The sequence below is a fragment of the Scyliorhinus canicula genome, chromosome 23 (genome assembly GCF_902713615.1).
Source record: "Scyliorhinus canicula chromosome 23, sScyCan1.1, whole genome shotgun sequence".
NCBI classification, from domain to species: Eukaryota; Metazoa; Chordata; class Chondrichthyes; order Carcharhiniformes; family Scyliorhinidae; genus Scyliorhinus; species Scyliorhinus canicula.
Genome location: NC_052168.1, coordinates 468,256 through 496,150, shown reverse-complemented (window position 1 = coordinate 496,150; position 27,895 = coordinate 468,256). Strand labels below are relative to the sequence as shown.

General features: G+C 47.0%; 2 protein-coding genes across 11 annotated transcripts in view; both read left to right on the top strand.

Annotated features, from left to right (window-relative positions):
- Positions 1 to 10,612, top strand: part of LOC119956441 (dickkopf-related protein 3-like) — a 34,608-nt gene extending 23,996 nt beyond the window's left edge. The window contains exon 4 of the mRNA XM_038783676.1: positions 10,176 to 10,612. Within this exon, the coding sequence (XP_038639604.1) occupies positions 10,176 to 10,205 (30 nt within the window). The 3' untranslated portion in view covers positions 10,206 to 10,612. The remainder of the gene's footprint in view (positions 1 to 10,175) is intronic.
- Positions 10,613 to 17,534: 6,922 nt separating this feature from the next.
- Positions 17,535 to 27,895, top strand: part of LOC119956439 (inositol 1,4,5-triphosphate receptor associated 2-like) — a 140,966-nt gene continuing 130,605 nt past the window's right edge. For 3 of the 10 annotated variants that reach the window (XR_005458638.1, XM_038783671.1, XM_038783665.1), the window contains exons 1-2: positions 17,604 to 17,697; positions 22,711 to 22,890. Coding sequence is in view for 5 of the 10 variants with exons in the window: in XM_038783671.1 (XP_038639599.1) it covers positions 22,868 to 22,890 (23 nt within the window). In the remaining 5 variants the exon portion in view is untranslated. Of the gene's footprint in view, positions 17,698 to 18,183; positions 18,220 to 21,919; positions 22,926 to 27,895 lie in introns of those variants that run through there. The other 7 variants (XM_038783667.1, XM_038783670.1, XM_038783666.1 and 4 more) reach the window with 7 other exon arrangements.

The window sequence follows — 27,895 nt, the reverse complement described above, 5'->3', positions numbered from 1 at the left end:
GTGCATTAGTGGCCACTGACGTCACCACCGGCACATGTGCGGTAGGGGGATTCACTACCGCGTGGGGGACCCGCTCGTACTTCCAATCCCGCCGCCACCAGAGGTGGTTGAAACCACATCGGTGCGATTTGCCTCTCAGCGGCGGGACTTTGGCCCATCGCGGGCCAGAGAATCGCCAGGGGGGGCACGCCGATCGGTGCGGGGGGGCACGCCGATCGGCGCGGGGGGGGCACGCCGATCGGCGCGGGGGGGCACGCCGATCGGCGCGGCGCGATTCCCGCCCCCGCCAATTCCCGGGTGGCTGAGAATTACGGCCACGGCGGGGGCGGGATTTACGCCGGACCCGGGCGATTCCCCCGCAGGGTCGGAGAATTTCGCCCCAGGGCTGCACAATATTACTCCTGAAAATGAAAATCTGAATCAGTGTAAGGGGGAAATTATTAAATCTTCATTTGTATAAAATAGGTCATGGTACAGAAAAGGTAACTCTGAAAACATTTTGATTAAATTGCAAGAGGTGTAACCTTAACCAGATAAAGAAGATATCAGGAAAATCTCCTTTGTGGAGAATAATGGACATAGGGAGTTTGAGATAGAAAAACAGAGCTGAAAACTCTGCAATAAATTAGGAATCAACTAAACGCTACATTAAAGGATTTCGAGCCTTTTTGGAAAAATGTGCCAAGATTGTGGAATGTGATCAGTGACACAATTATATCAGTACGTCACCAACATTGTGATTCTTCACTTTGATGTCGTAAATTCATTCAAGAACCTGCAAGATTTTACAGAATAAGTGTTCCTTTAACACCAAATTAAAAAGAGAAAATACTGGATAAAGTCAGCAGGCCTTGCAGTATCTGTGGGGAGAGAAGCAGAGTTAATGAACAAGCCCAAAATGACTCTCCACAGGTGTTGCTGCACCAGCTGAGTTTTTCCAGCACTTTGCCTTTTTATTTCAGCTCTCCAACAGTATTTTGCTTTTACTGAATGCTGCCTCCAGTCAAAGAAATGTGAAGGATTTTAAAAACATTAGTTAATCGGTGTTAAAGTTTCATGGGCAGCTTAGCCTCAAATTTCCAGTTTTCCAAGTTACCAACGAAAGAAGCAAATTTATAACTAAAGAGAGAAGAATTGACATTGGGAACGTTACTGAAAAATAGAACATGGAAAAATGAATTGTAGCTACTGAATAAATGGAACTTTATTAGTAAAAATCAATATTGAATTCTGTCAACTTTTAACGACACATATTGCCGAATATATGATAAGAATGAGTGGGTACAAATAAATGAAGCACTAATTTTGCTTTGTCTCATTAACACTGGTTCCATTTATGCCACTAAAATGTTGGTAAAACTCCATTGTTCCAGTATTTGTTTTTTTCCCTCCGTGTACTGATCTTTTCATAAAGCAGTAATTTCTGCTTGGATTCAGCTCCTTGTCTAAGTTGCTATTCTTCATTCAAGAGCTTAAACAGTGAACTATGGTGGGCTGTGGAATCAGATAAACTCCACCATGTCTTCAATCAGAATCTACATACATGACGTTTCGGTGGGGAGAGGTGATGGGGTGTGTTTGGAGACCAATCCGTATTGGAACCAAGGCAGATTTTGCATTCACCTGTTCAACAGAATGGAGGTTAACCCTGCTACCGTAATCACTGTACCAGCTGAGCCTGGCTAACTGCAAAAAGGAGAGAGGTGGAGGGAGATTGAGATTGGACCTTTATGGCTTAGTGTTATATGACATTTATTCTATCAGAAACAGATGCTTCCAGTACTATTAAATGTAACATTTTGAATTTCTGCATCAATGCTCAATGATGGAAGATGGAAAGCAAATGCTTCTCTACAGTGACTGTAGTTTTGGGAATTAAGGTGTTTCATGAAAGCTACAACCCCTCTCGAGCGCAACTGTTTGCAGCAATTATTAATATTATTATATTGAATGTTGGGAGTGAATAATGATTGAATTTGATTATTGACGTTATAAATAATTCGATTAAATATTCTGTAAACATTGGCAGCCATTTACTCACTTTCTAGAAATATGATGTGTACCTCAGCATAGTTTGCTCATTGTGACAATTTATGTTGCTGCAGTAAAAATACCTCCTGGATTTGAATCTGAGATGAGTTTAATCGAAGGTTTCACCTCGCGTAGATCAGATAGGAAGGACTGGGATATTTAATAAATAAATTCATGGCATTAAGTATCAACAGAGAATCAGAGCAGCTGATTCAATAATTCACGAGCGCTATACCTGAGCCAAGGGGCTGCCATCACAGTTGGCCAGTGCTTCATCCTGAATTCTTTCCTTGGCTGTTTTGCCATCGCCTCGCGCACTTAGGGGGCGGAGCAAGGAGACAAACCCCGTCTGCCTCCAACAGAAGAGGGATCAAACCCATGCTATTGGTGCTATTCTGGACCACACACCCACCATCTGGCCAACTCCCTCTTGCAGCTGAGACACATTCTCTTTCTTTCTAGAAATAAGCAGTGAAAACTGTTGGTCCGATTACTGTATTTCAAACAGTGGTTTAATTATTAGGATTAGGAATTTAATCCGACCATGTATTATAAATGGAGACATACTTTATATTGTTTGAAGGGACATTCTATATGGTCAGTCCAGAAGTAGCTAAAGGTAAAGCAGAAAGGGATCCAAATGGAGTCTGTACTTAACATGTAAACTGGATCAGTTGGAAAATGTAATGCCAAAACTATATACTGCCTGGTTACAATACTTTTTAAATATTGTATTCAATTTGGACACCAAAATATAAGGTAAATATTCAAACTCTAGAGATGGTACAGAGAAAAACCACCAATCCAGGGGATTGAAGAATTGAGTAATGAGAAATTCGGTCTCATTAGCCTTAAACAGATGGAGACCGTATGAAATTATACAACACATTAAACAGTGTAGGTAAAGTTAATCTGGAACACTAGGTGATATAGTCAAGGTTAATCTGGAACACTAGGTAATCTAGGTAAAGTCAATCTGGAACACTAGGTGATCTAGGCAAGGTTAATCTGGAACACTAGGTGATCTTGGCAAGGTTAATCTGGAACACTAGGTGATCTAGGCAAGGTTAATCTGGAACACTAGGTGATCTAGGCAAGGTTAATCTGGAACACTAGGTGATCTAGGTAAAGTCAATCTGGAACACTAGGTGATCGAGGCAAGGTTAATCTGGAACACTAGGTGTTCTAGGTGAAGTTAATCTGGAACTCTAGGTGATCTAGGTAAAGTTAATCTGGAACACTAAGTAATCTAGGCAAGGTTAATCTGGAGGACGAGATAAATGAGAAAACGTTAATCTGAAGGAATACTTCAGGGTTGGCAGAACAAGGCACAGGTTAAAACTGGACTCATCAGGCTAAAACTGGACATTAACTCAGCCACAACAGCTCACTGGTTTGACACTTATCCACCACCTTTAAACATTCACTCCCTCCAGCACCAGTGCACACTAGCAGCTGTGTGCACCATTTACAAACTTGCACACTATTTGCATGTATTGCATGCTACATATATTAGTACACAGGGCCCACTTCCAACAGGAAGAACATGTACACACATTGCGCCTGTTTCACCTAAACAAAATAAGCGACAACCATTACTAGTTTATTCCTCAGGGAAATGCCTTGACCAATCAGAGCCAAGCTGCATTATTTAAATTTCAAACAATGCTTGGCAGTTAACTTGGCAGTCGCCATCAACTGGTACATTCTCCATGGCAACCAATCAGCATCCACTTGCCAACCATTCAGCACTCTTCTCAGATAGAATAAATTTGTTTCCCTTGCTCGCCAGCGTAGGTAGAGTATTTGCAGATCATGGTACCAATTTTAAATGCCGCCCTGATCTTCCTTCCCCCAGCTACCCCACCACAACCATTGGACAACCCCCCTCCACTGCACCCAACCAACCTCTCCTTGAGCATCCCCTCACTCCAAGCCACTCCCGGACCTGAACCACACCCTGGCTGTGCCCCTGTCAGTGCCACCTGGGTGCCCTGGGGGATTGCAGTGCTGTTTTCTTGCCTAATGGCTTATTTAAATATGTTAAACTGGATTTCGCTCAGTGAGGGAGAGATCTCTTTAAATCTCGTGAGGCGTTTTGAACGTCGCAGATCTCGTGAGAAGCCTCTTGTGAGATTCAACAGCCTCGTCATGTCATTGAGGCAGGTACGATGAGGCCATCAACTCGCACCCACAATACCTGAGGGCAGGCTTTAGAATCTTTGACCGTGTCTGAAATTGACGGAGAAGCCAAACTCTGGGCCAATGTTTCAGGTCGATACCCTTTCATCAGAACTGTGATTTATGAGCAAGGTGTGGGTAGAGCAAGAACAAAAGGAGGGTGGAAGGTGGGAGAGATTGAATGACTGAGAATTAGTATTCCAGAACAAAAGGGAATGTTTTTTTATTCGTTCGGGGACATGGGCGTCGCCAGCTGTGCCAGCCTTTATTGCCCATCCCTAATTGCCCTTGAGGGTCAGTTAAGAGTCAACCACATTGCTGTGGGTCTGGAGTCACATATAGGCCAGACCGGGTAAGGATGGCAGATTTCCCGAAAGGATATTGGTGAACTACATGGTTTTTAACGACAGTCGACAATGATTTCATGGTCATCACCAGATATTTTTAAATTTAATTCAAATTTCGCCATCTGCAGTAGCAGAATTTGAACCTGGGACCCCAGGTGTGTCTGGATTACTAGTCCAGTGACAGTACCACAGTGCCACCACCTCCTGATGCTGAGACAGCGGGGGGGGGGGGGGGGGACTCCCGCCGTCTATGGCAAGGTCTGCAAGACGTAACAAGCTACAAGATGAAGGTGTGTAAAATCGCCAGCTCCAATGCACCCCTCACTATGCCCGCTTTGAGCAAGAGGTCAGCGAGAGCGAGCCCTCCACCCCAGAAGCCGCGGATGCCCATGTATCTGAGATCACCATTGCAGAGGTCAGAGCAGCCTTCTCGAAGGTCAACCCACGGAAAGCCACTGGCCCGGATGGGGTACCCGGACGGGCACTCAGGTCTTGCGTGGATCAGCTGGCGGGGGTATACGCAGACATCTTCAACCTCTCTTTACAACAATCTGAGGTCCCTATCTGCTTCAAGAAGACGACCATCATCCCTGTACCAAAAAAAAGCCAAGCAGCGTGCCTTAATGACTATCGTCCAGTGGCTCTGACATCCATCATCATGAAGTGCTTCGAAAGGTTAGTCGTGGCACGAATCAACTCCAGCCTCCCGGATTGCCAGGTCCTACAGGTTCTTATACCCCGCCTCATAGGCGGGACTACTTGCCTCTCGGCCAATGGGTGAGCAGTCACATGACTAGACTCAACCAATCAGCAGAGAGGCACATGACCGACCTGAGCCAATGGGCAGCGTGTGCTCTGCACCAATGGCAGATAGGTACCCTAAACCCCCTAGTCATACCACCACACTTACCACAGGCTTCCTAGCCTCTAACCTACTCTTCTGGCAACATTAATTGTTTGGCTTGTCCAGTTCCGTTTCTGGTCAATGGTAACTCCAAGTATGTTGATGGTGGGGGAATTCAGTGAATGTCAAGGAGGAAGATTATTAGATTTTCCCTTGTTCAAGATGGACATTGTGTGGTGTGGATGTCACTTGCCACTTATTAAGCACAAATGCTGTCAAGGTGTTGCTGCATGTGGGCACGGATTATTGAATTATCTGAGGAGTTGTGAATGGCACAGAACACTGCAATCATCCCATCATCCCTGCTTCTGAGCTTATGATGGAGGGAAGGTCATTGGTGAAGCAACTGAAGACGTTTTGGCGTAAGGCACTATGCTACAGAACTCCTGCAGTAATGTCTTGGGTCTGAGAAGATGCACTTCTAACTGACACAACCATCTACTTTTGCACTAAATTTGACTCCAATCAGTGGAATATTTTCCTCCTGATTCCCATCGACTTCAATTTTCCTAAGGCATCTTCATGCCACACTTGGTCAAATACTGTTTTGATGTCGAGTGTAGTCACTCTCACGTCCCCTCCTGTGCCATTTTGCATCCTTTAGTTCCTGTAATTCTAATTCAATCATTTATCTTACAAGCCTTATGGGTATCATATCTTCATTTCTATAACCCCCAGGGGAAAAGTGACACTTTAAAAAAAATTTCACATTACCATTTTCATAATATTCACAATGTTTTCAAAGCAGTGTGACAGTTTCATATCAATCTATAATCAATCTGCTATATAGACAACTGATAATCAATTCCTGTAATAGAAAGGGAAATGTCCACTGTTTAAATCCATTAAAAATGTTTCCCCTTGATGTACAAAGCAATTTCTCATCAGAAACGAATATTTCCCTTTTTATTGTTGTCATCAGAAGCCAATGCAGTAATGGCTAAACATATCTATATCTAATGGTGCGGGCAGCACGGTGGTGCAGTGGTTAGCACTGCTGCCTCACGGCGCTGAGGTCTCAGGTTTGATCTCGGCTCTGGGTCACTGTCCGTGTGGAGTTTGCACATTCTCCCCGTGTTTACATGGGTTTTGCCCCCACAACCCAAAGATGTGCAGGTTAGGTGGATTGGCCACGCTAAATTGCCCCTTAATTGGAAAAAAATAATTGGGTACTCTAAATGTATAAAATAAAAATATCTAATGGTGCAATGGGGAGATCAATAGGTCAGGGAAATAATCAAAGTAAATTGGCCTGTCCTTTTTTCAGTTCTGTTGGTACTACAGTGATACTTAGAAATGTTCCCAAATTTCCAGCAAGCTAATTACAATAAGGTGGACTAGCTTTTGGAAATTGGGAATGTTCAGTGAATGGTTGCCCAAGTGTCTCGGCTCTTTAGGTTTTAGCATTTAATATACTTATTTTTTTTTGTTCTACTCAAAATCACTTCTCGTTATAATTCTGTCATTTATGTTGGGGGTATAAGTCAAGGTGAGAGATTGCAAGATATCAGTCAATAATGCAGATTGTAATTTCTCTTCTTTTACTTTTGATCTCCCTCTGCTATCTACAGTTCCAAATTCAGGAGGATGAACAACTGATTTGTTCATGTCTTTGCTGATGCCAAATTGTAACTAGTTTCTACAAATTGCATCAGAAAAGTTCAGACAAATAGTTTCCATGGCACAGTCCCATCAATAATGTTGCTCCCATGACCAGTTGACAATCACTTTTGTGGCCTGAAGTGCCTCGATTACTATTCTTCCCATCACCCATGCCTTAAAACATTTCAGCACAAGTTTTCTGTATCTCAAAGTTAATGGGAAATTACAAGCTGAGTGCAAAATTTCCAACTAAGAGCAGAAGTAGAATCTTTACATGAGTATTCCGCAGATTGCTAAGTAATATAGTCTTTAATATATATAAATTAGCTCAAAGAAACCAAATTACCCCAAAACGCTTAAAGGTTTGTTGTTTATGCTATTTCAACAAAAACTCCCTAATGCTTGGTAATCATTATTGTTGGTCACAATGCTGCTGTTTGTGTCAATCAATTGAGCAAAAGTTGCCAAGTGATATGATTGGAACCAACTGATTGTTGAATTAGTTATCAAAGAAGGAAACATAAATATTGTCGTTATGGGAGTACCTTTTCATTCTCCAGTACAATCATTGGCTGTTATCTTTTATTGCAATGGTACACAATTTGTCTTTTAATTTGACCATCTGTTAGAGATTTAATATAACATAGATACTTAGATACATAGAAGATAGGAGCAGGAGGAGGCCTTTTGGCCCTTCGAGCCTGCTCCGCCATTCATCGTGATCATGGCTGATCATCCAACTCAATAGCCTAATCCTGCTTTCTCCCCATAGCCTTTGATTCCCCCCCCCCCCATCTGCTGCCGATTAATTTCCCACAAAGAAGTCGGCAAACGGTTGCCACCTCCGGGTGAACCCTAACAGGGACCCTCTCAAGGCGAACTTAATTCTCCAAACAGAGAAAGCTAGCCATGTCCGATAGCCAGGTCTCCGACTTCGGGGGCTTTGAGTCCCTCCAAGCTAATAGTATCCGTCTCCGGGATACCAGGGAAGCTAAAGCAAGAATATCTGCCTCTTTCTCCTGGATTCCCGGATCTTCCGACACCCTGAAAATCGTCACCTCTGGACTCAGCAATACCCTTGTTTTTAACACCATGGACATGACATCCGCAAACCCCTGCCAAAATCCCCTAAGCTTTGGACATGTCCAAAACATGTGGACATGGTTCGCTGGTCGTCCCGCACATTTCGTGCACCTGTCCTCAACCCCAAAGAATCTGTTCATCCGGGCCACTGTCCTGTGAGCCTGGTGAACAACCTTAAATTGTATCAGGCTGAGCCTGGCACGTGTGGACGCCTTGACTCTACTCAACGCATCTGCCCATAGACCATCCTCTATCTCTCCCCCCAGCTCCTCCTCCCACTTGTGTTTCAGCTCCTCGGTCTGCATCACCTCCAACTCCATAAGCTCCTTATAGATGTCCAAGATGCTCCCCTCCCCCACCCGCCCTCTGGAAATGAGCCTGTCCTGAATCCCCCTCAGCAGTAGGAGCGGGAAGGTTGACACCTGTTTAGGAAGGACATTTTGCACCTGCAGATACCTGAATTCATTTCCCTTCGCCAACCCAAACTTTTCCTCCAACGTCCTCATACTCTGAAAGCTCCTCTCTATGAATGCATCCCCCTTCCTCTCAACCCCTGCTCTCCGCCATAACTGGAACCCCCCATCCATACTCCCCAGGGCAAACCGGTGATTATCACAGATTGGGGACCAGACCAATGCTCCCACATGCCTCCTCCATTGGCCCCAAACTCTCAGGGCCGCCACCACCACGGGGCTGGTGGAGTACTGTGCCGGCATGAGCGGCAGAGGCGCAGTTACCAATGCCCCCAGACTGGTGCCCTTACAAGAAGCCGCCTCCATACGCACCCATGCCAACCCCCCCACTCCACCACCCATTTCCTGATATTAGCCGCCCAGTAATAGTTGCTAAAATTTGGCAGCGCCAGCCGCCTTCTTCCTGACTCCGCTCAAGCATTACCTTCCTTACCCACAGGGTCTTGCCCACCCAGATGAAGCCCGTGATCACTCGGTCGACCTGCTTAAAAAAGGACAGCGGAATAAAGATAGGAAGACACTGAAATACAAATAGGAATCTTGGGAGGACTGTCATTTTCAACGTTTGCACTCTCCACTTTGAAGTTCCCTTTACTATATCCCCTTGTTTTCCTCTAATTACCCAGGGAAACACTTGCTTTTCTCACTGATATGCTAATTTGCATCTCAATATGTCTTGAGACATCACCCTGTTTTATCCCGGTTTCATTTTCTAATCTTGATTTTCCCCAATGTGTAAATTTTCTGCAGTATACCAGCCAATGTATATTATGCAAGAGGTTGCAAAATTTGCCCGTGTGGTAAATAAACACAGATTTTGCATGAGTAAAATTTATTTTTGAAATCGTCCCAAAATGTCAATTTCACAAGTGAAACCGTAACTCTTTGAGAACAAGATTTTACGAGTTGTGCTATCTGAATAAATTACTAGAGCAATAATAACTGCCTCAATCTCTGGGATATTTTGAAAAGGGAAAATGAATTAATGGTTAGCACGGTAACATGGTGGTTAGCATAAATGCTTCACAGCTCCAGGGTCCCAGGTTCGATTCCCGGCTGGGTCACTGTCTGTGTGGAGTCTGCACGTCCTCCCCGTGTGTGCGTGGGTTTCCTCCGGGTGCTCCGGTTTCCTCCCACAGTCCAAAGATGTGCGGGTTAGGTGGATTGGCCAGGCTAAATTGCCCGTAGTGTCCTAAAAAGTAAGGTTAAGGGGAGGGTTGTTGGGTTACGGGTATAGGGTGGATAAGTGGGTTTGAGTAGGGTGATCATTGCTCGGCACAACATCGAGGGCCGAAGGGCCTGTTCTGTGCTGTACTGTTCTTAAAAAAAATAGCCTGTCCTCGGCTCAGTGAATAGGAAGCAAACAGGTGTAACAAGCTCTATCTAATAGTACTTGATATAGATTAGGATGAGACCATATGATAATAAAAACATAAAGTGTAGGAAAGACTCGGCAGACCTGCCAGTATCCACGGAGAGAGAAATTGAGTTAATATTTCAGGTCAATGACCTTTCATCAGAACTTAGTATGTTAACTGATTGTCTTGTCCACAGGTAATTGAGCCTCTTCACTGGCAGCAGTGAACAGCGATACGAGGGACAGCAGCCTTAGAAGAACCACCTAAGGATTATAGAATGGACTAGAGCGAGTGATTTTTTTTTAACTTTTCATTTATATTCACGATACCCAAGAAGAAAGATCCATGTTATTTTATAATAGGTAACATTTGTTAATAGAAAAAGATGTGGCATGTGAACACTTTTTAAGTAAATTAGAGAAGCAAACTCCCACAACCCAAGTATGAGAATGATGAGAATGTCAAAGTGTGATGCAGATGTTAGCTCAAGGATCAAACTAAACAGCATTGGTACCAATGAACATTTAAACTAACATTTATGGAAATGTTGTCTCAATGATGGATATGTTCCTGAGCACACTCCAAGGGATAGATATCTGTAATATTATGCTGAATAAAATATATCACACTGCACCATGTATTGGATGTGATATTTTTCAATAGATATTTTGCTAATTTAGTACAAGTATAGGAATCTCTCAAGTATACCAAATAAATTATACAATGTACTTGACTCAAGAGTTTGGATTAACTTTGAGAGATGGAAATGTTTCAGGGTTGTGGACTTTAAGAACTGGGTTTTAAAAAAGCCTGAGATTTATCTGAACTTTCATTCGGCAAATCATACATTTGATGTTTGTTTGGCAATATGACTTTTCTCGTGGCCTCAAACTTTACCGTTTTAATCAATTATGAATGGTTACAATGTAATTGGATTTTTCATGATTAAAACATTTGTGTGTAGAACTGAGACTGTCTCAGTTAACGTGTTAAATAGACCCATTTACAAGCCTGCAGGGAAAAATATTTGTTTCATAATCTGACAATATTATGTAATGTACATTCTTATGCCTATTATATCTATAATGCTATTTATGATAAAATATTGCAGCAAAGATCATCAACTTTTTGGTATGTAGATTTGATTATACAGAGCATCATTTCAAAATTTGCAAGCAACACAGAGAGGATATTCATAGAATTTACAGTGCAGAAGGAGGCCATTTGGCCCATCAAGTCTTCACCGGTCCTTGGAAAGAGCACCCTACCTAAGCCCACACCTCTACCCTATCCCTGTAACCCAGTAACCCCACCTCACCTATTTGGACACTAAGGGCAATTTATCATGGCCAATCCACCAAACCTGCACATCTTTGGACTGTGGGATGAAACCGGAGCACCCGGAGGAAACCCATGCAGACACGGGGAGAACGTGCAGACTCCCCACAGACAGTTACACATGAGGCTGGGAGAAAAAACTTAATTGCAGATGTGTTGTCAGTATAGAATTTGAAAGAACTTGGAAATTAGCTAATAGAATGGACTGGATTAACTACTTTTATAAGACTTTTTTGTGGTTGATCCATGCACACGATAGTGTAATAATTTTGTTTTTATAGATAATGTAACAAGTAATACAAAATGGGTTCAGCAAATTGAACCATCTTTTTGAAATTCTGACTTTTTTGGCGGAAGGAAAGTGTGAAAGTGGATGCTTTTAAAAATATTTTTTGGGAACATTGCATTATTCAATAAAGAAGGCAGTGTGGGTATGTATGTGCAAATAATTTAGTTAAGTTGGGAAAAGATTTAATACAAGAATTGAAGGAAAATGAATACAGGTGTTAGATGCTTGCATTGGTAAATTGACTTTCCTGGTCAAGTGGTTTTTGGTAAATTAGCATTAGGAGATACAGAGGGACCTGCCTTTTTTCAGCTGTTAAATTTCAACGGGAAGTAAAACGCTTTTAAATTTACCAATAGTTTCATAATGAAATGAGGCAAGGTTATTAAATTTTATTTGATATGAAAGTAGGGGGCATAGCAAAATATGAAGGAACAACAGTGCTATCAAGTGGCACTTACTCAGCAATAACCTGCTCACGGATGCTCAGTTTGGGTTCTGCCAGGGCCGCTCAGCTCCTGACCTCATTATAGCCTTGATTCAAACATGGACAAAAGAGCTGAATGCCAGAGGTGAGGTGAGAATGACTGCCCTTGACACCAAGGCAGCATTTGACCGAGTGTGGCATCAAGGAGCCCTAGCTAAACTGGAGTCAATGGGAATCGGGGGGGAAACTCTCCGCTGGTTGGAGTCATACCCGGCACAAAGGAAGCTGGTTGTGGTGGTTGTAAGTCAATCATCTCAGCTCCAGGACATCACTGCAGGGGTTCCTCAGGGAAGTGTCCTAGGCCCCAACCATCTTCAGCTGTTTCATCAGTGACCTTCCATCATAAGGTTAGAAGTGGGGATGTTTGCTGATGGCTGCACAATGTTCACACCATTTGCGACCCCTCAGATAATGAAGCAATCCATGTCAAAATGCAGCAAGACCTGGACAATATCCAGGTTTGGGCTGACGAGTGGCAAGTTAGATTTGCACCACACAAGTGCCAGGCAATGACCATCTCCAACAAGAGAGAATCTAACCATCGCCCCCTGGCATTACCATCGCTGAATCCCCACAATCAACATCCTGGGGGTTACCATTGATCAGAAACTGAACTGGACCCAGCCATATTAATACTGTGGCTACCAGGGCAGGTCAAAGATTCTGAATCCTACAGTGAGTAAGTTACCCCCCCCCCCCCCCCCCCCCCCCCCAAAGCCTGTCAACCATGTACAAGGCACAGGAGTTTAATTAAACATTCTGCGCTAGCCTGGATGAGTGCAGCTCCAACAACACTCCAGGACAAAGCAGCCCGACTTGATTGCTTCTCCCGCAAACGTTCAAACCCTCCACCACCGATGAACATTAGCAGACGTGTGTACCATCTACAAAATGCACTGCAGGAACTTGCCAACGTTCCTTAGACAGCACCTTCCAAATCCACGACCACTTCCATTTAGAAGGACAAGAGCAGCAGATGCCTGGGAACCCCACCACCTGGAGGTTCCCCTCCAAGTCACTCACCACCCTGACTTGGAAATATATTGGCTGTTCTTTCACTGTCGCTGGGACAAAATCCTGGAACTCCCTCCCGCACAGCACAATGGGTGTAGCAGATGCTCAAGAAGGCAACTCACACCACCTTCTGAAGGACAACTAGGGATGGGCAATAAATGCTGGCCCAACCAGTGATGACCATATCCCATAAATGAATGAAAAATTTTTGTTTTGTATTTTAGAAAAGTTGAGTTCTAAGAACTGCTAATGACAATGGAATCATAGATGGCAGAAAAAATGGTTTTAAGGTGTGAAGAGGATTTGTGTGAGAAGACCAACTAGGCTTGAGAAGACCTCTGGGCTGGGAGAAGAGGGCCAATTTGAATCAGCAATCTAGTCAAGCCAGAACAGTCCGTAAAAAGTGGTGCTGTTCTAAAGTATTGGATTTCTACAACAGTGGAAGTAGAGTTTGAGAGGCCATGATATGCCTTATTAAAATGACAGCAGCTTTGTAACAGCTCTGCAGTTCCCGCTGACACGGTATTTCACCAGCCCCATGGTGGTGGCGGCCCTGAGAGTCTGGGGGCAATGGAGGAAACACGTGGGGAGCAGCGGGAGCATCGGTTTGGTCTCCAATCTGCAAAAATCATCGGCTTGCTCAGGGGAACCTGGATGGAGGGTTTCGGAGATGGCAAAGAGCAGGGATTGAGAAGATGGGAGATCTGTTCACAGAATGGAGCTTCCCAGCCTCAGGGAGTTGGAGGAGAATTTTGAATTGATGGGAGGGAATGAGTTAAGGTACCTGCAGGCCCGGGACGTCCTACGCAGCCAGGTCTCAGACTTCCTGCTCCTACCACCAAGGGGAATACAGGACAGGGTAGTTTCCAGAGTGTGAGTGGGAGATGGGGAGGGTTTTGGACATCTATAATGAACACATGGGGTCAGAGGATACGCAGACCGAGGAGCTGAAACACAAATGGGAAGAGGAGTTAGGAGGAGAGATAGAGGATGGTCTCTGGCCGGATGCCTTGAGTGGAGTCAACACGTCCACAAGATGCACCAGGCTCAGTCTGATACAAGTTAAGATTGTTCACCGGGCTCACATGACAGTGGCCCGGATGAGCAGATTCTTTGGGATAGAAGACAGGTGTGCGGGAGGACCAGCGAACCATGTTCATATGTTCTGGACATGCCCGAAGCTTAGGGGATTTTGGCAGGGGTTTGCGGATGTCATGTCCACAGTGTTAAAAACAAGGGTGGCACCGAGTTCAGAGGTGGCTATTTTTGGGGTGTCGGAAGATCCGGGAATCCAGGAGGAGAAAGAGGCAGACGTTCTGGCCTTTGTCTCTCTGGTAGCCCAGACATGGATACTATTAGCTTGGAGGGACTCAAAGCCCCTGAAGTCAGAGACCTGGCTATCGGACATGGCTAGCTTTCCGTGTCTCGAGAAAATCAAATTCGCCCTGAGAGGGTCAATGCCAGGGTTCGTCCGGAGGTTGCAGCCATTTTATCGCCTTCTTTAGTGAAAATTAACCGTCAGCAGAGAGGGGGGGTGTGATTAGCTTAGATTAGTGTGTAAGAAAGCTGGGACCTGTAAGGGAGGAAGATGGCCTTTGCACTATGTTTATATTTGTATGTGCACTGTTTCTTCTGTTATTGTTACAAAATCACAAATGCCTCAATAAAATGTTTTATTTTTAAAAAAATGACAGCAGCTTTGTTTTGGAGAACATTGCTGGATTCTTTGTTGCCTGAGAATGGGCCTGACCATGTAGGGAGTCTTTTTTGGGACTGTTTTGTAAGACTAATTTTAAATGTGTAACTGTAATCTTCTGTGCTTCCATTTTCTTGTTAATAAACCCTTTACTTATAATTTTAAAATGCTAGAAGCGTTACTAGACTTGTAGCTGTTGAGATCAGTGTGTTTTCATCTTGTTTTCAGAGTACAAGAAATCATGTGGCCCAGTAAGACAACTGGCAGGAGCCCTCACAGGGAACGTTTGATTTAGTTCCAGCAGTGATATTTGTAAACTGTGTGGTATAAATCAGACAAATGGCCTGAAAGGATATATTTAGAACTACTGTGTTCATCTTCCATCATTTATACTCTTGGTAATGGACATTATGTCCCCCACCCAAAGTGCATTCTGTGCTTTTGCCACTCTCACTGCTTCTTCCAAATGGTGTTGAACATTGAGGAGTACTGATTCATCAGCTGGGAGTTATGTGTTAATTAGCAGGAGTTTCCTTGCCCGTGTTTGACCTGGTGCCATGAGACTTCATAGATTTCATAGAATTTACAGTGCAGAAGGACGCTGTTCGGCCCATCGAGTCTGCACCGGCTCTTGGAAAGAGCACCCTACCCAAGGTCAACACCTCCACCCTATCCCCATAACCCAGTAACCCCACCCAACACTAAGGGCAATTTTGGACACTAAGGGCAACTTATCATGGCCAATCCACCCTAACCTGCACATCTTTGGACTGTGGGAGGAAACCGGAGCACCCGGAGGAAACCCACGCACACACGGGGAGAACGTGCAGACTCCACACAGACAGTGACCCAAGCCGGGAATCGAACCTGGGACCCTGGAGCTGTGAAGCATTGAGCTTCAGTGTCAATGTTGAGGACTCCCAGGGCAACACCCACCCACCCAACCATATGCCTCTGTGCCACCTGCCACTTCTGCTAGATCTGTGGGAATCCAGGAATGATGATGGTGTGTCTGAGACATGTGTAAGGGATGATTCCATGAATATGACAGTTTGTTGCTTGACTAGTGATGTCAGACACCTTTACCAAGGTTGATGCAAGCCCCCAAATGTTAGTAAGGAGGACTTTGCAGGGTCAACAGGGCTAAATTTGCTGTTGCTGTTTCTGATGCCTTTATCATGCTGGGTTGTCTGTCCAGTTTCATTCCTTTGAGCATTTTTATTGGTTTGTTACAACTGAGGGCTTGCTAGGCCACTTCAGAGAGCATTTAATAGACAACCACATTGCTGTGGATCTGGAGTTAGATTAAGACCAGACCAGATTGAATCCCCAAAGGGCATTAGTAAACCAGATAGATTTTTATGATAATCGATTCATGGTCATTATTAGACTTTTAATTCCATATTTTTATTGAATTCATAATTCACATGGTGGGATTCGAACCCAGGACCCCAGAGCATGACCCTGGGTCCCGGATTACTTGTCCAGTGACAATACCACTACATCACTATCTCGACAAAATCATCTGCAAACATCCTTACTTCTGATCTTCTGATGGAGAGAAGGTCATTAATGAAAAAGCTGAAGACAATTAGGCGTAAGACATGAGCTTGAGAAACACCTGCAGCGATGTTCTGGGACTGAGATGATTGGCATCTAACAACCCCAACTATTTTCCTGTCTGCTAAGTACCAGTAGGGAGATTTCCCTCTGATTCCCATTGACTGCAATTTTACTGGGGTTCGTTAATACTCAAGTTCCTTTTTCGAGGAGGTCACAAAGATGATTGAACCTGGGTATACTGGTGGCCGGGGAATGGGATGCCCTGACCTGTTTGGTGGAGCAAATGGTAGGAAGACAACCGGCTCATTCCAGCCAGGAGGAAGCCCAGATCCCACCCCACCCCCCCCCCCCCTTCACCCAGGAGCAAACCCAGATTCCCCTGCCCTTCAGCCAGGAGGATGCCCAGGTCCCCCCACCCTTCAGCCAGGAGGATGCCCAGTCCCCCCACCCTTCAGCCAGGAGGATGCCAGGTCCCCCCACCCTTCAGCCAGGAGGATGCCCAGGTCCCCCCACCCTTCAGCCAGGAGGAAGCCCAGGTCCACCCAGCCTTCAGCCAGGAGGATGCCCAGGTCCCCCCACCCTTCAGCCAGGAGGAAGCCCAGGTCCCCCCAGCCTTCAGCCAGGAGGATGCCCAGGTCCCCCCACCCTTCAGCCAGGAGGATGCCCAGGTCCCCCCACCCTTCAGCCAGGAGAAGCCCAGGTCCCCCAGCCTTCAGCCAGGAGGAAGCCCAGGTCCCCCCCCACCCTCAGCCAGGAGGAAGCCCAGGTCCCCCCACCCTTCAGCCAGGAGGAAGCCCAGGTCCCCCCCCCTTCAGCCAGGAGGAAGCCCAGGTCCCCCCACCCTTCAGCCAGGAGGAAGCCCAGGTCCCCCCACCCTTCAGCCAGGAGGAAGCCCAGGTCCCCCCACCCTTCAGTGGCGGTTCCCGTTAATCCGCTTCTTTATTCTTCCTGCCAAAGTGACCAGCTTCAGATTCCCACCCCTTGCACCATTGGTCTACACTCGCTGATTGGCAGCTGCCGGCCCCGCTCGCTGATTGGCCGTTGCTCCGCGCTCGCTCATTGGCTACTACCGGCCCCGCTCGGTGATTGGCTGCCGGCCCCGCTCGGTGATTGGCTGTTGGTTCCGCATGGTGATTGGCTGCGGGCCTCGCTCGGTGATTGGCTGCCGGCTCGGCTCGCTGATTGGCTGTCGGTCCCGCACGCTGATTGGCTGCTGATCCCCGCTCGCTAATTGGCTGCCGCTGTGTTTAACGGTTGGCCCCGCGCGGTAGAAGTTTCTGGATTCCCGGCGGCGGCGGCGGTTAGCGGAGAGCGGGAGGCGGCGGAGAGAACCCGTGAGGGAAACCCGGCGGCGGGGCGGCGGGACCAGGCCCATCCCGGCAGCGGGGCGGCGGGACCAGGCCCATCCCGGCAGCGGGGCGGCGGGACCAGGCCCATCCCGGCAGCGGGACCAGGCCCATCGGGGCGGCGGGACCAGGCCCATCGGGGCGGCGGGACCAGGCCCATCCCGGCGGCGGGGCGGCGGGACCAGGCCCATCCCGGCGGCGGGACCAGGCCCATCCCGGCGGCGGGACCAGGCCCATCCCGGCGGCGGGACTAGGCCCATCCCGGCGGCGGGACCAGGCCCATCCCGGCAGCGGGGCGGCGGGACCAGGCCCATCCCGGCAGCGGGGCGGCGGGACCAGGCCCATCCCGGCGGCGGGACCAGGCCCATCCCGGCGGCGGGGCGGCGGGTCCAGGCCCATCCCGGCAGCGGGGCGGCGGGACCAGGCCCATCCCGGCGGCGGGACTAGGCCCATCCCGGCGGCGGGACCAGGCCCATCCCGGCGGCGGGACCAGGCCCATCCCGGCAGCGGGTTAGTCCCCTTTCCCCACAGCCCCCTCACAGTCCCCTCAGTCCCCCCAGCATATCCTCACAACTGGGGCTGGTTTAGCTCACTGAGCTAAATCGCTGGCTTTTACAGCAGGCCAGCAGCACGGTTCAATTCCCGTACCAGCCTCCCCGGACAGGCGCCGGAATGTGGCGACTAGGGGCTTTTCACAGTAACTTCATTGAAGCCTACTCGTGACAATAAGCGATTTTCTTTTCATTTCATTTCATTCACAATACCCTCCGTACCCGTACAATACCCTCAGTATACCCACACAGTCCCCTCAGTATACCCTCACAGTCCCCTCAGTATACCCACACAGTCCCCTCAGTATACCCTCACAGTCCCCTCAGTATACCCTCACAGTCCCCTCAGTATACCCTCACAGTCCCCTCAGTACACCCACACAGTCCCCTCAGTATACCCTCACAGTCCCCTCAGTATACCCTCACAGTCCCCTCAGTATACCCTCACAGTCCCCTCAGTATACCCTCACAGTCCCCTCAGTATACCCTCACAGTCCCCTCAGTATACCCTCACAGTCCCCTCAGTATACCCTCACAGTCCCCTCAGTATACCCTCACAGTCCCCTCAGTATACCCTCACAGTCCCCTCAGTATACCCACACAGTCCCCTCAGTATACCCTCACAGTCCCCTCAGTATACCCTCACAGTCCCCTCAGTATACCCTCACAGTCCCCTCAGTATACCCTCACAGTCCCCTCAGTATACCCTCACAGTCCCCTCAGTATACCCTCACAGTCCCCTCAGTATACCCTCACAGTCCCCTCAGTATACCCTCACAGTCCCCTCAGTATACCCTCACAGTCCCCTCAGTATACCCTCACAGTCCCCTCAGTATACCCTCACAGTCCCCTCAGTATACCCTCACAGTCCCCTCAGTATACCCTCACAGTCCCCTCAGTATACCCTCACAGTCCCCTCAGTATACCCTCACAGTCCCCTCAGTATACCCTCACAGTCCCCTCAGTATACCCTCACAGTCCCCTCAGTATACCCTCACAGTCCCCTCAGTATACCCTCACAGTCCCCTCAGTATACCCTCACAGTCCCCTCAGTATACCCTCACAGTCCCCTCAGTATACCCTCACAGTCCCCTCAGTATACCCTCACAGTCCCCTCAGTATACCCTCACAGTCCCCTCAGTATACCCTCACAGTCCCCTCAGTATACCCTCACAGTCCCCTCAGTATACCCTCACAGTCCCCTCAGTATACCCTCACAGTCCCCTCAGTATACCCTCACAGTCCCCTCAGTATACCCTCACAGTCCCCTCAGTATACCCTCACAGTCCCCTCAGTATACCCACACAGTCCCCTCAGTATACCCTCCATATAGCCTCTGTCCTGAGCGGGTGTCCAGCCTGTCCCGGGTCAGTGTGTCCGGAGGGTCTGTCCCGGGTCAGTGTGGCCGGAGGGTCTGTCCCGGGTCAGTGGCCGGAGGGACTGTCCTTGGTCAGTGTGTCCGGAGGGACTGTCCTTGGTCAGTGTGTCCGGAGGGACTGTCCCGGGTCAGTGTGTCCGGAGGGGCTGTCCTTGGTCAGTGTGTCCGGAGGGACAGTCACGGGTCAGTGTGTCCGGAGGGGCTGTCCCGGGTCAGTGTGGCCGGAGGGTCTGTCCCGGGTCAGTGTGGCCGGAGGGTCTGTCCCTGGTCAGTGTGTCCGGAGGGACTGTCCTTGGTCAGTGTGTCCGGAGGGACTGTCCCGGTTCAGTGTGGCCGGAGGGACTGTCCCAGGTCAGTGTGTCCGGAGGGGCTGTCCCTGGTCAGTGTGTCCGGAGGGACAGTCACAGGTCAGTGTGTCCGGAGGGGCTGTCCCGGGTCAGTGTGTCCAGAGGTACTGTCTGGCTGCCCAGGATTAGTATGTCCAGAGCAGCTGACCCAGGTCAATGGGTCCGGAGCGGCTGTCCCGGTTTAGTTTGTCCGAGCAGCTGTCCCGATTCAGTGTGTCCGAAAAGTGGTCATCTGGCCTTTCCCAGGTCAGAGTGTCCAAAGGGGCTATCCGGCTGTCCTGGGTCAATGTGTCCGAAGAGGCTGTTCTGCTGTCCCAGGTCATTATGTGCGGAGCGGCTGTCCCGGTTCAGTTTGACCGGTGCGGTTGTCCCGGGTCAGTGTCCGGAGTGGCTGTCTGGCCTGTCCTGGGTCAGTGTGTACAGAGGGGCTGTCTAGCTGCCCGAGACCAGTGTCCGGCGTGGCTGTCCGGCTGCGTCCAGCCTACCCTGGGTCAGTGTGTTCAGAGGGGCTGTCCGGCTGCATCTAGCTTGTCCGGGGTCAGTGTGTCCGGAGGGACTGTTTGGCTGTGTCCAGCCTTTCTTCGGTCACTGTGTCCGGAGGGGCTATCTGCCCTGTCCTGGTTTAGTGTGTCCAGAGAGGCTGTCCAGACATCCCGGGTCAGTGTGTTCGGAGGGGCTGCTGACCCCTGCCTGCTGGGAGGTGCCCACAGCTGTCCGATCACTGGAGAAGCACCCAACAGCCGCGACCGGTAATTTCATTGAGAATGCCGGCCGCTGCCGTTTAAATGAGAAGGCAATGAGTCTAGAGTTTTCTGGCTGTAAGTGGCGGCAGTGAGCGGGTGACACGTCGGCACCTGCATTCGATGTCAGGCGCCCTGTATGGCACCATCGAGGAGAGCTTCTATTTTCTAGCTGCTGGCAAGGAAGGAAAGAGGACCCTGAAGATGAATCAATTCAAGAAGGAGACAACCAGAGACACAAATAGGCAGTGTACCTACTGGCCAGGATCTGACAACTAACTCTGTTGGAGAGAGCTGCTAAGGAGAGTCCAAGGCAGGACAGAGCAGTGCTCGTGTTAGCTCTGTGCTGAGCTCCAGGGTCTCGGGTTAACAGCATACAAAGAAGAAAATTCAATCGGGAACAAAACAGTGCAAAGATGATTTCTACAGTTATGGTTTTGTCGATTGTGCCAATGCAAATGATGCAAGGCCCATGTGTTACATTCTGGAAAGTACTGGTAAATGAAAGGGGAAGTTTCAGATTTTGAATGAGAAATGGTGGGTGAAAATTTCCTTTGAGGTTGATGCCCTAGAGTCAGTTATTAACGTAGAGCTGACGCTGAATGAAAAGACTACACTGCTGTCTCATTTAAAACATGTCAAAAGCCCACAAGGCTGTCAGCATTTTGGAGTAGCATCTCCCAGGAGTATCCAGTGCTGAGTAAAACAAGCATTTTATTGCTACTGCCCGTCACAATGAGCTAAATGTGCAAGGTTGCATTTTCCGTTCTCACAAAGGTTAAGTTGGCACAAAGGAACTGGCTGAAGTCTGCATCTGATATTCGCACCACCCCCTCCTGATTGGAGTGAGATTGTAAGGACCAAGCAGGCTCCCCTTTTGCATTAAAAGTAAGCAAATGTGCCGTGTGTTGCAAAGGTCGGCTGGCATGCATGAAAGTCCGGCTGGCATGGGTCGTGAAGGTCAGCTGGTTTGAAAAAGTGGGTCCAGGAGAAAAGTTTGAAAAACACTGGTGTAGGTGCACCCACAGTGCTGTTAGGGAGGGTGTTCCAGGATTTTGAACCAGTGACTGAAGAAATCGATATATTTCCAAGCTAGGATGGTGAGTGATTTAGAGAAGAAGTTCCTGGTGATGGTGTTCTCATGTGTCTGCTGCCCTTGTCCCAGATGGTAGTGGTCATGGGTTTGGAAGGTGCTGTCTAAGGAGCCTTGGTGAGTTCCTGCAGTGCATCTTGCAGATGGTACACACGGCTAACACTGTTTGATAGTGATGGAGGGAGTGAATGGTTGTGGTCGGGTTGCCAATCAAGTGGGCTGTTTTATCTTGGATTGTGTTGAGCCTCTGTTGTTGGAGCTGCACTTGTCCAGTTAAGGGGAGAGTATGCCATCACCTTCCTGACTTGTGCCTTGTAGATTATCGGCAGGCTTTGGGGATTCAGGATGTGAGTTACATATCTCTGGATTCCTGGCTTCTGACCTCTGGTAGCCTTCGATTTATGTGAGTGGCCCATTTTAGTTTTTAGTCAATGATACCCCCAGATTTTGATAGAGATGATTCAGTGATGGTAATGCTGTGAATGCTAAGGGGTGATTGTTGGATTCTCTCCATTTGGAGATAATCATAGCCTGGCAATTGTGTAGCATGGATGTTACAGCGTAGAAACAGGTTATTTGCCCATACCAGTCCTTTTCTGTGACTATGTTTCACTTGGGTTAGCTCACATCTTTTTCATCTAAATCTACGATTGCAGCCATTTATTCCCTTTGCCTTCATATGCTTGTCCAGCTCCTCTGGGAACCAAGGACAAGCAAAAAATGTTATTGCAACCATTGTCATCATCCCAGGAATAATAATAAATAATAAAGTACAGGATAATAATACTAACCAGTAAATGATATGTATCAGTAGCAATATTTTGCCTCTTTATTTCCACAGAATATTTTTAGCTTTGCATTGTATATCCAATTTTCCTTTCTGCTTCTCCAGATGAGAGGAGACACATGTTTAAACTGTGAGATGGTTACATTGCTTATACAGTAAATTGCTGAGATCAAACATCATCTGACCAGGACTGAAAGGGCAAATGATGGCTCCTGGAACGAATTCTGAAAAGTTCTCAGCCCACTGATTGAGAGGCATAAGAATGAAAGGAATGCGTAATCATCGGTAAGGGAGGTTGGAACAAACACAAGAGGATCAGTGTAAGAGACCACTTTGAGCCTTGATTTGTCTGTTAGGTATTTCGTGTTTTGCACATGTGGCAGAGAAAGAAATGTAGTATTGGGCATAGAATAAGAAACAGAAAATAGGAGCAGGAATAGACCATTTGTTCCTTTGAGCCTGCTCCGCCACTCTGTACGACCAAGGTTGATCTTCGGTTTCAACGCCATTCTCCCGTGCACTCCCTATAGAGTTGGCACAGTTTAGAAATCTGTCTATTTCCTTATTAAATATATTCAGTGACTTGGCCTCCACAGGCTTTTGTGATAGAAAATTCCACAGGTTTATCACCCTCGGAGAGAAGATGTTTCTTCTCATCTCAGTTCTAAATGGTCTACCTTGTATCCCGAGACTGGCACTTCTTCTATAGCCCCCCATAGAATACACCAGCCCTCAATCCAGTCTATCCAGCCCTGTCAGAATTTTATATGTTTAAATGAAATCCCTCTCTTCTAAAGCCCAGTGAATACAGGTCTTGTTGATCCAATCTCTCCTCATATGACAATCTTGCCATCCCAGAAATCAATCTTCTGAACCCTTTATGACAAGTATATCCTTTTTTTAGATAAGACCAAAACTGTATGCACTCAGTGTAGTCTCAGCAAGGTTCTATACATTTACAATTACACAACATTGCTGCTGTACTCAAGTCCTCTTTCAATGAAGGCTAACATACCATTTTCCTTCTTAACTGCTTACTGCCTGCATGCTTTCAGTGACTAGTGTACAAGGACACCCAGGTCCCTTTGTACATCTCGGTCATAGAAGGGTGTTTTTCTGAATGGGAGGTTGTGACTAGTGGTGTTCCACAGGGATCTGTGCTGGGTTCTTTGTTGTTTGTAGTATACATAACTATTTGGAGGAAAATGTAGCTGATCTGATTAGTAAGTTCGCGGATGACACCAAGGTTGGTGGAGTGGCAGATAGTGTTGAGGAATCTCAGAGGATGCAGCAGGACATAGATAGGTTGGAGATTTAGGCAGTGAAATGGCAAATGGAGTTTAATCCGGATAGATGTGAGGGAATGCATTTTGGTAGGTCTAACTTGGAGGGGAAATATACAATAAATGGCAAAACTCTTAGGAATATAGAAGTCGGAGAGATCTAGGCATACAGGTCCATAGATCTTTGAAAGTGGCAACACAAGTGGACAAGGTAGTCAAGAAAGCAAACAATGCTTGCCTTCATTGGACGGGGCATTGCGTATAAAATCTGGCAACTCATGCTACAGTTGTATAGAACCTTGGTACGGCTGCACTTGGAATATTGCGCACAATTCTGGTCGGCACACTACCAGAAGGATGTGGAGGCTTTGCAGAGACGTTTTACCAGGATGTCGCCTGTCTGGAGGGTGTTAGCTATGTGGAGAGGCTGAATAGACTCGGACTGTTTACATTAGAATGATGGAGGTTGAGGGGTGACCTTGCAGAGGTTTATAAGATTATGAGGGGCATGGATAGAGTGGATGGGCAGGCACTCTTTCCCAGGGTAGAGGGGTCAGTCACCAGGGAGCATAAATTTAAGATCAGTGGGACAAAGTTTAGAGGATATGCGAGGCAGGTTTTTTACCTAGAGGGTGGTGAGTGCCTGGAACGCATTGCCAGGGGAGGTTGTGGAAGCAGATGCATTAATGGCGTTCAAAAGGCATCTCGACAAATACATGGATAGGATGGGTATAGAGGGATACAGCAGGAGGAAGTGTTGAGGGTTTTGGCCAAGGTGGTATCATGTTCAGTACAGGCTTGGAGAGCTGAAAGGCCTGTCCCTGTGCTGTATTGTTCTTTGTCACTATTTCCCAATATATAACACTTTAAATAATATTCTGCCATTCTGTTTCTCTGCCTGAAGTCAATAACTTCACATTGACCCATGGTAGACTGTATCTGCCATGTATTTTCCCACTCACTCAACTTGTCTAAATCACCTTGAAGCCTCTTAACATCCTCTTCACCACTCACATTCCCACCAAGTTTTGTGTTGTCAGCAAACTTGGAAATATTATACTTGGTTCCCTCGTTAAAATTGTTGATGTATATTGTGAATAGATGGGGCCCAAGCACTGATCCCAGTGGGATCCCACTAGTCACTCATGAGCAAGGCCATGAAACAAATAGTTACATGGAATGAAAATAGTACCACTAACAAGAAGAGCAGGTTAGTTGTGTATTCTATACTTATGTGGATGTGGAGCTATTTTGACAGTAACTACTGGGAATTCAGAATAGTGCGTTGGCTGCCAGGTTCTAGGGGAAGGGACATGATGGAATGATTGGAGAAGTATTTGAAAGAAAAAGTAATTAATCAAAAGGGATGATTCATACTGGAACCTTTGGGCAGAATTTAATGCCGTCCACATGGTGAGTTTAGTGGTGGGGGGCATTTAATCGGGCAAAAGGGTGACAGGTGGGGTCTCCACCAGCTTGCTGTCTCTGTCCCATTAAGCTGGGACAGGAAGGCTTGTGGATGGCCTTCCCGCCCTGCTGACAATTATTACGAACCCAGCTGATGTTACTATTGGAAAGTCAGGTCCCAGGGTGGAACCTGGCTCAGCAGATTCTAACTTTATTTTTGTTTAGAGCCATGAGTGAAGTCACAGACCTACCGAAGAAATAAAATGAAAGAATTAATTATTTATTAAACAAAAGGTTAATTATAATACACTACTCCTTCACCCCAGTTGTACCATCACTGATATATACAGATTTATAAGGATATTACTAGTTACAAAATTTATCTTGTATTATGTTCTCAAAAAGTACACAGTCCATGTAAAATTAATGGGTGAAATATGGTCAAGACACCCCTTTTTGAAACTATCTGACAGATGCCACCCAAAACAATTTCTGTGGGTTTCCATCAAATCCCTCCAGATGATGGTCACATTCTGAGCCAACTGGCATCATTGGAACTCTGGCTTTTTCACAAGAGTGTTTCCAAACTACCCTCTCGAGGAACACACTTTGAAACTTTCCCCCACACAAGGCTTTCTCTCAAATACCCACACGAAGGATTCACATCCAGGATTTCAACCTCCTTTTGGTGTTCCTCAGCGCTGACACCCCATATATAATAATAATAATTGCTTATTGTCACAAGTAGGCTTCAATTAAGTTACTGTGAAAAGCCCCTAGTTGCCAGGTACGGGGTGGCCGGTACGGGAATTGAACCCGTGCTGCTGCCTTGTTCTGCATTACAAGCCAGCTGTTTAGCCCACTGCCCTAACGCTAACCCTAATCCAAGCTTTCATACAATCTGTCAGGTACTCGGTGACGCCAACATAACCCCACTGCTTCACAGGCCATATTATGGTGTCATCAACTTTAGGATTACTTCCGATGTCTGGCTTCTCCAGGTCTGCACCTTTCAGCTCTGTTTTTAACTGCCTGTGCTGGCAGCTTCTGTGAAAAGCTTGAAATAAACTAAAACCCAGAAACATGCAGGCACCTTTGTTACGGTGGAATTGTCTTCAAAATCGCAAAGTCAATTTCGGGACGGAAATGTACCCCCCCCCCCCCACTGACAGAGTGATGGGATGATCATGTCCTGCATTTTTGTAGAAGGGAAACACTTCCAAGGTCTTCTCATTTTCTGACCTCGCCGCCTAACCCGCTCAGTGCGAACGGGAAAATCCCAGCCGTAAACTTACACCTTATTCATAATACCACAAACAAATATAAATTACTTAAACTATTTCTATTTCTTGACACAATTAATTCCCACTTAAGAGCCTCATTCCACTGCCACTGGTATTCTCCCAGTGGTAGGCAGGGAACTCACTATGTGGATAGTCTAAAAAGCAAATCCTGCCGGGGTTGCTTTGTGGGCCTGCAGTGGGAGAGGTTTGTCCTCGCTAAACAAACTGGCTGATCAAGAGACCTGGTACCAGGAATGGGGAACTTACTGCGAGCTACTCCCCTGCCCTTGGCTCCGGCCCTCCTCCCAGTGGGAACCCCCAGCCTCCCCCACTTCTTCCAGGTATCCAGTGACAGTTCTTGGTGAAGGCTTCAGCATGTTACCTGCAGCGGCCATTACTCTGAGTTGTGGGGGAGAGATGGGAGGGGATGAACTTTTTCTCTACTATGAGTGGGAGGCACACACTGTCTAGGTAAGTGTCTGCTTACCTTAGAATTGCGTTGGGTCTCCTATGGAAAAGCGACAAAGTTTCCATCGGCTCTATAACTGGTGAGCTGGATGCCTGTTGCTGTTACATAAATTCTGTTGATGTAGACTAAGGGACACCAAATTAATTTGGGAATTGTATGTGTTTTATCATAATGGAAAATTGACTGAAAAACTAATGAGTTGGGGCTAATTGTAACTTTCTTTGACCGATTTGTTTCAAAGACAGCTAGAGAGACAGAAGTTGCATAATTGGACGGTTGAAAATGACAGCAGATATCATAATGTGTAAATAAGCTTCCACAGCAGAAGTCCAAACTTATGTGATGCTGGCGCTAAAAGCTAACTTGCCTTACTTAAATCCAAACCGTACTGAAAGGAAGTGCAGTCCTGTTTCTCTCCTACTAGATGCTGGCAGACCTGCGGAGTTTTGCCAGCATCCTCTGTTTCTGTACTTCAAGGATAGGGCATTTGCTGGAACTAATTGTAGAAGAGGGCAAAAGCAGGAAGAACACTACCTGCAACAGTAGTGAACTCGCCAACATTGAGGGCATTTAAAAGTTTATTGGATAAGCATAAGGATGATAATGGCATAGTGTAGGTTAGATGGCCGTTAGTTTTTGACTTCCCATGTCGGTGCAACATCGTGGGCCGAAGGGCCTGTACTGCGTTGTATCGTTCTATGTTCTAACACTGAATTATGGTATTCCAAAGTCCTATGAAGATGCTTTGTTAGAGGCAGTGGATGGGAACAGATCTCTTATTCATAGGAGACCTTTCAGGCACATTACATGACGTTAGTTGGACCAGATAGCCATTGTAGTCAGTACCA